Here is a 9959-nt window from a genome sequence, read left to right on the forward strand (position 1 = left end):
TTGTAGACCACATTTCCAACGTTTCTCTTGTTAAGACTTCATATCATGAACCGGCTCTCATAACCAAACCATCAAACTTTCAACTTTTTCAACCGGTTCTTAGAATTTCGGTTACATTGCATTAACTACGAACTAACTTTTTGAACAAGTTTTATGTCCGCTTGTCTGGCCAAACTAACCCTTTGTTTGGTTATTATAGGTGTTTGTATTTATGGAAATTATGAGCATATTTAGTAAATCAGTCAATATAAATCAACTGATTAGGATCAGGAAGATGTGCTTACAATTTATATTAAGAAGTTGCATACGAAGTAGGATTAAGAAACTAGCTGTTTTTGGTGTGCTTACAATTTCTAAAATACAATTGTTTTAATGCATTGCCATTAATTTGAAACATTAAATATTGTTGTGTTGTGTTTTCTGGGTGAAAGACATTAAAGATTGTTGTGACAAATATATATACATTAAAGATGGTTTAAATGTCTTAACAATTTTGAAAAAAGCAAGAAACATATGAAACTCGAGAAACATTTTGATTTAAGCTTAAGACCAACTATATATATCTGCAATAACATGTTACATTCCTTCTATAATTCATTGTTTCCTTAATTCTAGCTTTCTCAATCTAGTTAGTGATTTTCATTTTAGAGAACGAGCTTCAACGACTTTGGTAGTTGAGAAGGGTCCAAGAGGTGGATCGAAAAAGAAGACGGAAACAAAGAACTTGTCAAAGAATGGTGACCAATTACTAATGTCCCCATGAATAACTCAGGATTAGAGATCATTTACAATCTCAACCATATATCAGTCTATGTCAGGATCGAATTATATATCAATCGACATCTCCTTCAATCAATTCATCAGTAACGTGGTTAGGACAAGATCTAAAATCATTGATTCTTGTGTCCTCTGAACTTAAATGTGTTATCTAAACGAATGTAGAAACAACGACATGACAAAAATGTGGTAAGAGAGTTACTGACCTGTGGCAAAACTCGGTTTGAATTGTTCTTCAGCTGCCTTCTTAAGCACATAGCTACCACAAGGGGTTTTACTTCTATGAATCAATCCAAGGTTGAGGTGACTGAAAACTAAAGGGTATTAGATCATGGGATTCAAAATGATCGCTTTGTGTAGGACTAGACGCTTCCAGCAGATTTGAATTGCTGATGCTGGAAAATCGAAAGGATTCTATTTCACATCCAAGGACTTCAAACGGGAAATGATCCACTGGTGGGTTAGAAAGATTATGATTGTATGTGTAGTCTGAGCTATTTGTGTGATGAAATGTCTGGAGATTCTGGTTTGCAGCTACAAAATCTTCGTCATCAATAATATGCCTCTCAAATTCATGCTCAAAACGGCTCGTTGGTGGTGATAGGAAACTGCCTGAAGTGTAATGAGAGAGCAGAGGTAAAGGGTACAGCTCTTTTGTAACCAGATCATGGGACGAAGAATAGTCAGAGCTCCATGGATTATCAGTCAAAGATGAGGATGGTGCATTTGGATATGTGATGAGTTTTGTGTGATGACTCAGTGGCAAATCATCTGTCTTTCTGGTGCTTGCCGTTTCAGTATTCCACTCGAGAAGTAATGCAGAGGAAGGCTCTCTTTGATCAAGTGATAAGTCCTCTGAGCTGAACCCACTTTCTTCTCTGTGATAACCCAGTGAAAGAGGCTTGTATTTTCTGAAATGAAGGCTAGACATTGGAGAACAGCCCAGAGTTTTTTCAACGGGAAAGGACAGTGATGCCTTCTGTGTCAACAATGAAGGTCTGTAAACCAATTCCTTAGGATATGAGATGGAATATCGAATGTCTTCCGGATCTCTTAAGATGGAACTGCTGTGAACATGATCTATTTCAAACTGCAGACTTGGTGGAATGCTATTTTCCAGCAACCCATGCCAAGAGATCGATCTGGCCCTTTCCATTTTCAGACTGTGGTCAAATTCTGTACAGCTTTCATGGGACTTCTTGAGAAACTTTGATCCAGGAGAATCAAGAAACGTTCTTCTTCTTTTCACTCTATCCGTCCTCTCCTTGGAAAACCTAGAAGGCTGAGAGGAGATAGAAAGTGCTTAGGATTGATCGAGATAAAACAATTGACAAGTACCCGGGGATTCTATCTAGCTTACATGAGTCTCCTCCGTACCAGGGAACAGCCGAGTTAGGAGAACAGAAACTAAATCGTGCCTGAAAAATGTTTTTCTTCTGAGCACATTATAGAAGCCAATACAGAGATCGAAATAAATTAGACTAATTGTGTACCCGTTTGAGGTAAGCTCAGTAGACCATGTATCTTTGACCCACTGATTCAGTCTCTTCCTCTTCGAAGAGAATAAGTCTCCTTTCTCATCACTGCTTCCTGATAATTCGAACTACATAATCATGTTTCTTTGTATTATAGATGAATCTAAGACATAGGATATCCAAAAACTACCTCCGCATCTCAGGTTGTTACCACCTCGAACTGTGTCCTTATCTCTACTGAATCCAGAAGAAGATTTCCCAGGATCTTTCTCTAAGAAAAACAAAAACAAAAAATAGATTCTACAGAACTATTAGCATCTATCCTGATAGACAAGAGAGCATATCATCTGGCACCAAGAAATCAAAGGAAGGACCTTTATCCTTTCGAGTCAAGTTGACAGGTGACATAGACAAGCCACATGAACCACGTCTTGCTTTGTGAATGGGTGTTGAGAAGCTATAACTATTGCATCTATCTTTAGCTTCGTGGTCTGTTCCTGCATATTCTGGTTTTTTCAAAACCGGTAGACGTGAAAATCCAGGGGAAAGCCAAGCAGACACGACTATCATCATCATCACAAGAAGAGATAAAAAAAACCCCAAAGCATTGTGGATTTTACCTCCTCGTTTGCTTCTGGATTCGAAGGTTTTCGGAATTTGACTGACTTTATTCGATGGCTTGGAGCCAGAAGATTCAGAGCAGATACCAAAATCAGACTTTAACTTCTTAAAGAACGCAAACTCCGAGGTCTTGGCATCAAGCGCTGCAAATGATAGTCAAATTCAACATTCCAAATCTGAGCTTATTCGGGATTACATATGAATCTAGGCGAGACACGAACTAACATCGACCGGTTTGAGCTTCTGGGGAATCGTTCAAGGGACTCCGATGATCAACATTGACGAAAGTCACGCTTCTCCTGCGTTTCGAATCTAATCCAAAATGAAGGAAAATTCAATAAAAACACACACACATGAATACACACCCACGGGAACGAAATCGAGGATTAAAATACCTGAAGAGCTCGAAGGATCAGGATTCGTGAACCCAAATTGCGGATCGTTCTTCTTTAGGGTTTCGGTCGCTTTCGTTCGGTGATTCCGTCTTCTCATCACAGATTATTGAAATCACTCGAAGGCGACGATGGATGGAGGAGAAATTTCACGCTTCCATGGCGGTTCATAAGATTTTTCAAATGCAATTTGGCGGCAAGGCAACCCTAAATAATATACAAAGGTTCTCTCGTCATAAAATAGGTTTTTTTTGCTGAAAATAATTAAATTTTCATTTTAAGGTTGCCACGTCATTGCATTATCTTGAAGAACCCAGATGTAATCACACGTGTCATATCACAAGTGGGTGAAAACGATTCGTTTTAACCCCAAACACATCTCGAGCTTTGTCCTCATTTCCTTTTTTTTCTTTAGCCTTTTGGATCACACAACCAACAAAATCCCCCAAAATCACACAGATGGCGATGACGTCAGCAGCTACCGGATTTATCCTGACGGCCAACGTCACTGCGGCTGTAGGCGGCGGTTCTTCGGCGTCTTCAAAGATCGCCGCCGTATCTTTCTTGCCGATGAGAAGCTTCGGTTCGAGGCTAGTAGTCAGAGCGGCTGAGGAATCATCTCCGACAACTGCCTCTTCGGAGGGTTCTTCGACCACCGCCGCTGCTGCTCCGGCGGAAGCTCCGGCCGCAAAGGCTAAACCTCCTCCGATTGGGCCCAAGAGAGGTTCTAAGGTCAGCTATTCCTCATATACATATGAACATATCAATCGGTGCAGCTATTATACATAGAATCTGTATAATCTATGATGCATGTTTATGCATCCTAGTTCATGTAGCTGGTATAAGTTCTTGGGTCTATTTTGATACGTTTAATAATTATGGGGTTAATGTGAGACTTTTGAAAATTTGAATCCTATAGTACAAGAAACAAGTGTCTGCAAATAAGTTCTTGGTCTATTTAGAACATTTTTAAGAGTTTTAGTGAAACTTGAATGAAATTTTGGGGGACTGGCAGGTCAAGATTCTAAGGAAAGAATCCTACTGGTACAAGAACGTCGGATCAGTCGTGGCCGTTGATCAGGTAATGCCTCTACTTTCCGAGTTAACGATCCAACGGTTAGATTTCGTTTCATCTTATATTCCGGTTTAAATCGACAGGACCCGAAGACCAGGTATCCGGTTGTGGTCCGGTTCTCAAAGGTGAATTACGCGAATATATCGACCAACAACTACGCATTGGACGAGATCGAGGAAGTAAAATGAGAGATTTGGTTTATCTATTAACCGGTTCGTCTGTTTGTAATCTTGAACCAAACCGTATGTACCAAAACGTTTACCAACAATTCATCTTTCCCTTTCACAATCTCAAAGTTGATAGCAAATTCCAAGTTGTGAATAATGATGGATCAGCAACTGCGGTTTATTAACAAAAACCGGCATGACTTTGTCTATTGCGTTGGCTTACATGGAAAGAAACACAAAAGATTCTTATCAAGTCACTATATAGGACTGTAACTTTGAATCGCCATATCATCTCGACTTCAATATCATTTTTTATCCAAGAGGTTCGCGGATTAAACAAGAAGGAAACATGAACTCCAACTTGCAGTGTTTCATCTCTAAACCTCGCTAAGTCTGACCGGTTTTTCCACTGGCTTCAGCTATCATTGGCTCCAGCTCACCCCTATTGTACAGCTGCAGTGTATCTGTTCAACAATAGAGATATGGAGGTCAAGATTAAGCAAGATCTTGGTGCCAATACACACATGATCTTATTAACATTCCGAGATTAAAAAAAAAAAACTAGGATCTTGAGGTAAGAGAGGAAGAGAGAGTGTACCTGAGCAGCCACCAATGTGCTTTCCTCCTGGTCATGAACAAAAACATGATATACAATTAGATTTGTCAATGTGCAGCGACGAAGATTTCATTGCACATTTAGTGTTTAAGAAATGTTCTGTTTTCAGGCAAAGAATCAAGAAAAAACTATCAGAGTATAGTTGGTAACTGATGCAAACGATGTAACAACTAACCGATGAAAACATTGGGAACAGTGTATTGTCCAGTAAGTCTCTCCAACACATTCTGCAGCTGCGACCCCTCCGGACCTGGAAATTTGTCGCCAAAAAACACCAAAACATTCGTAACATAATCGAAACTCAAATGTTCCGGACCGATACCATAAGGCAGAAAATGGTTTGGCCATAAAACATAAATAGGATAACATCCGGAGAGTCAACAAAATCTTGACAAGTCATAAGATTACTTGAGAAACAGAAGAAGCATACTGCCTAGGATCAAAAGGGTGGCAACTGGCAAGTAAGGTTGAAGCCACTAGAAATCCATTAACTGTGATTCCTCATATATTGTCCAAGAAAAAACTAAGGTCCTAGTAAAGAAACAAATCACAGTCATATCCAAAGTGTAAAGAAGCCAATCCGGGCCATAACAAACTCCTCTAAGCATAACTACTAGATCAACATACAACAAACCAATTCAATTTAAACAACCAAAAACAAAACACAAAAAAAAAAAAAAAAATCAAATCGGAAGACAAAGAAGAATCATATCTACTACTAGATCCAGTCTAAATGCTGAAACAACAAAAAACTTTCTACCACGCGTTTACCTTGATCAATCAAGACAATAATAATCAAAACAAAATTTAGCAAACTAATCAGACCCATATAGAGAAATCAGCGTAGAAAGCATACCAAGTTCATCCAATTCAACAACCAGTGGCTTAACTTGAAGGCTCTTGAACAAGTTCTTCACTTCAGAGGAGTATCTTCACCAAACAAACAAACAAACAAAAAAAACTAAACCCCGTCTTCAATTGAACAAATGCATAGTGATTTAGAGAAGAATAGTATGAGAGGAGTGAACCTACGAGCACCAGGATTTGGAGTAAACGACGACGGGGTTTTCTGCCACCGTCGATTTAACGCTCTCCTCCAGTGTCGATCCGAAGGAAGAAGAAGAAGACATGGCCCTAACAACAGAAGAACCGTGCGGTGGCCACGACGCGAGTCGGAGAGGTGTGGGCTTAAGACAGTTCCTGAAGGGTAACATGAAAGAGTTTCTGATTCCGCTTAACATGGAGATAGAGAGTGGCCGATTTGAAAATAGCGACGTCGATCTCAGGTTCGCGAGGTTGGCTGATGCGGCAACCATGGCGACTTCTTTTCTTTTCTTTTTTTTCTAATTCTCTCTGATTTGTCCTCCAGAAAATAAATTCCGATTTCTCTTCTCCGCTCTTTCATCTTAAGTTATTAAAGAGACGACCGGGTAAATATTTTAATTAATTTTATAGTTGAGATATATAGTAGTTTTTTATACCTGTGAATTATATTATTCGTACACGTTATTACCCATATGTTAGTCTGAAGTGAACAAACAAAAAACTAGTTGAATCCTTACATGCTCTTCAAGAAGACGAAGAAGAAGAAAGTATCATTTTGTACACATTTCAGCTTATCTTAGGGACCTTTTTCGCATATAATATAATGTATAACGAGGATAGAAGATTAACATTAAGAAGAATAAAGAAAAAGAAAAGATAAGACACTACAAGTCACTGATGAGACATTAAGATCTTTAAGACAGTAACAGATTATTCCAAAACCTGAAATAGGTTTCTTGTGTCTTCAAAATCCAATCTATCGAAAGTACACAAAAGCAAAACATGTGCTCTCTCTCCACAGATATTTCCATCTCAAGATGAATTTTCATTGCTTGGCTCACGAATCTGAATCGATGTTTTCGACAAGCTTGCTTCCAATTCATCAAGCTCATCCATGTCTAAATCATCATCATCATCGTCATCTTCATCGACTTCCTTCGAGCTCTGTTCAGCATCACCACTACTCTTGCTTGTCCCTGCCTCTGTTTCTTTGTTCTTTGCCTAAGAAACAAAAACTCAAGATTCCATTAACATCATGACTCGGTCGGTTTATAAGGAGATGAGAGAGAGAGAGAGAGAGAGAGAGAATTCACCTTCTGTTCAATCTCTTCCTCTTCTTTTTCCCTCTGGTATTCTTCAAAAGCCTCAGCATCATCCACAAACAAGCTTGCATTGGACAGAAACAGCTCCCGACCACTGAGATTACACAATGAATCAGCTTAACGAAAACAGAATAGAGGTGGGTAATCAACAGAATGATGAACGGGATTTACCTCATGCGGTCGTTCTTAGCTCTCTCCGCTTGAGACGCAGCCAAACCCGCATCCCTCTCAGCTATTTTCTTCCTCTTCCATTCCATAAATAGTGCAGGAGTCATTTGTGTTGCAGTTTTCAGTTTTGCACGCTGAAACACAGAACAAGAAAACAATTTTTCCGAGTTGAGGGCCCTAGCAGCTATGAGCAGATTGGGAATACTGGAAGAGTGTTAAACCTCATTTTCAATTTCTTCTTCAACTGGCATCTTTTGTGACTCCTCTTCCAAGAGTGCCTTCATTTGAGATTTAAGGATATATCCAGGAGGAAGAGCGTGTCTGTAGTGACACTCTTTGCCACCATTGGGGCAAGCCCAGAACCACCCATACTGTTTCTTTTCCACCGCATCCAGAAAATACTTGCAAACCTATTATACATCGGTAGACACACAAAGAAAAACCAATCAGCAGATTTCTAGTAGCTCAAAACTCTCATGGCAAGCTCAGTGAACTCGCTTGCTTAGGTTAATTTGATGAGAAATGTTTCATTGAGTTAACACGCCAATTTATGACTTCTCTTAGTATAGAAATTAGCTAACTTTCTCGTTCAGGAACAGTCATATGCTGAAAGTATGTCGTTTAAAGCCCTACCATCACCAGAAGAATGAGTTCTTGTCAGGCATTATCCAAAGGAGGAGAAAGGAACAAGGAACAACAACGGGAGGAAAAAAGGACGTGAAATAGTTCCTAAGATGAACCATGCTATTAGCTTAAGGCAACATATTATAAGGTGAATCTAAACCCCCATATCATCTAAACCTTGATCACAGTAAAAAGAGCAAACGCAACTGAAACTGACGTATCGCTTTGCACATCCATGAGTAGCCATCACATACTAATGGCTGAAAATTTGTACAAATATCACTTCAGACTTTCGCATAGTGCATTAACAAGAGAAACTCTACTGATAGGCATATATATTATGAAACCAGAAGCCCTGAATCAACATGTCCCAAACAAGCACCAAACAACAAAGTTGAGATAGAGGCAACTTACAATATCTGTTGGCTTATTCTGGTTATATTCATTTTTCTTTGATTCCACAACCTTTTCAAGGGTCTCTTGATCCCACTCCTCCATGTTTCCATCTAAAATCAGTATAAAATATACATAAATAAGCAACAACAAGACCATTGTTAAAGGGAGCGAATATAAGGTACGTTGTGCCACACTTCAGCCCATTTACCTTCATCACGCTTATCGCTGTAAATGTCAATCTTCTCACCCTTCCTTTGAATGTTCAAATCATGAGAGAATTTGCACTTGAATCCCTTTTGACACTGCCCAGCCTTGAAAAACTCACACAGGATGGACTTGGGATCCACACCTACAAAGAAACATAACCACAGTATTCAATAAACACATGGAAACCAGAGTGAACAAACCAAACAGGAGAAACAACAACACATATCACAGGGAAAATCAATTTTCATCAGAGCATATTTCATACATACCTACAGGAACTTTCGGCTGACTAATCGCTACCTTGAACAACTCATTCAATTCCTGTTCTCTCGCTTTCTCTTCCTCTTTTTTTTTCTGTCCTCAAAACACAAAACCCCATTTTCTTTTGTAAGAATCCAACCGAAAAAACAGCTACTTAATACATATAATTGTTTCAACAACAACAACAAATTATCCCTCACTCATTAGATTAAAATCTACTCCACTAGAAGCGAACTAACTCCCAATCAGCAAGAAACTCAAAACAAACCCATCTCAGGATATCAAACAGATTCACTGGTACCTTTGCTGCAGCTTTACTCGCATCGGGTTTAGGCTGAACAGATTGCTTGAGACTCTGAACATACTTCTGAACATTCTTGCTCTTGTTCTTGTTTTTAAGCCCGAATGTTTTGTCTTCCACTTGTTTCTGCTTTTTCGCCAAATCGGCCTTCGGTTGTTGCTTTGGAGGCATCTTCTTAAACTCGTCAAATCAATCGAAAAATACCAACTTTTTTTTTTAAAAAATGTACACGGATCGATTGGAAGGTTCTTAAGCTAATGTATCAAATTAGGGTTTTTAAGGCTCTGAGGGGGAAAACAAAAAAAAAATTAAAAACAGAAAACGAAAAAAAAAACAAAACCCCAGAATCTGTATCGAACCAAAACGGCGGAGATTCAGAAATTTCTCCAGAAACAGACCCCTAATGACTAATTACCGATCGAGATAGGAGCAAAAAGAGATGAGACAAAGGAACAACATTTGCCTGATATAAAGCCATATGTCCACTCCACAAACAAACACTAGCTTCTTACGATGTTTGGGCTTCATCTGCTAAATATTAGTGGGCCTACCTTAAGGTCCATACTATTGCTCTCTTGTGGCCCAGCTTTAGGCCTGTTAAGGTTATAACTTGTAACGGTCTTTTTCGGCGCGCAAGGACATTCATTTCATCGCCAACTATAGTCTTGGAGTGTGAGTGAACAACTTTCTTTTATATGCATATCGCTTTTAAAATAATTCAGTAGAGGAAAT

General features: G+C 39.1%; 4 protein-coding genes across 4 annotated transcripts; 1 reads left to right on the top strand and 3 right to left on the bottom strand.

The window, feature by feature from the left end:
* Window positions 1-1023: 1023 nt before the first annotated feature.
* LOC18025546 lies at window positions 1024-3455 on the bottom strand. The gene is made up of 8 exons (XM_006408877.2): window positions 3269-3455; window positions 3099-3185; window positions 2873-3016; window positions 2627-2758; window positions 2443-2523; window positions 2271-2367; window positions 2138-2195; window positions 1024-2059 (listed from the first exon to the last, which is right to left on the bottom strand). Exons 1-8 carry the CDS (start codon window positions 3363-3365, stop codon window positions 1058-1060), a joined length of 1698 nt encoding a protein of 565 aa, XP_006408940.1. The 5' UTR covers window positions 3366-3455; the 3' UTR covers window positions 1024-1057.
* A 199-nt stretch (window positions 3456-3654) lies between these two features.
* Window positions 3655-4692, top strand: LOC18025547 (photosystem I reaction center subunit IV B, chloroplastic). Its single transcript, XM_024160236.1, has 3 exons — window positions 3655-3997; window positions 4281-4346; window positions 4424-4692. The coding sequence occupies exons 1-3, from the start codon at window positions 3725-3727 to the stop codon at window positions 4526-4528; spliced, it is 444 nt and encodes a 147-aa protein (XP_024016004.1). The 5' UTR covers window positions 3655-3724; the 3' UTR covers window positions 4529-4692.
* On the bottom strand, window positions 4670-6530 carry LOC18025548 (monothiol glutaredoxin-S12, chloroplastic). Its single transcript, XM_006408878.2, has 5 exons — window positions 6156-6530; window positions 5980-6053; window positions 5299-5373; window positions 5106-5132; window positions 4670-4971 (listed from the first exon to the last, which is right to left on the bottom strand). The coding sequence occupies exons 1-5, from the start codon at window positions 6437-6439 to the stop codon at window positions 4895-4897; spliced, it is 537 nt and encodes a 178-aa protein (XP_006408941.1). The 5' UTR covers window positions 6440-6530; the 3' UTR covers window positions 4670-4894.
* Window positions 6531-6786: 256 nt separating this feature from the next.
* Window positions 6787-9666, bottom strand: LOC18025550 (zinc finger CCCH domain-containing protein 21). Its single transcript, XM_006408880.2, has 8 exons — window positions 9228-9666; window positions 8935-9019; window positions 8667-8807; window positions 8477-8568; window positions 7660-7848; window positions 7442-7572; window positions 7262-7364; window positions 6787-7169 (listed from the first exon to the last, which is right to left on the bottom strand). Exons 1-8 carry the CDS (start codon window positions 9396-9398, stop codon window positions 6981-6983), a joined length of 1101 nt encoding a protein of 366 aa, XP_006408943.1. The 5' UTR covers window positions 9399-9666; the 3' UTR covers window positions 6787-6980.
* Window positions 9667-9959: the final 293 nt, after the last annotated feature.

This window comes from Eutrema salsugineum, unplaced genomic scaffold (genome assembly GCF_000478725.1).
Source record: "Eutrema salsugineum unplaced genomic scaffold, Eutsalg1_0 scaffold_12, whole genome shotgun sequence".
Taxonomy (NCBI): Eukaryota; Viridiplantae; Streptophyta; class Magnoliopsida; order Brassicales; family Brassicaceae; genus Eutrema; species Eutrema salsugineum.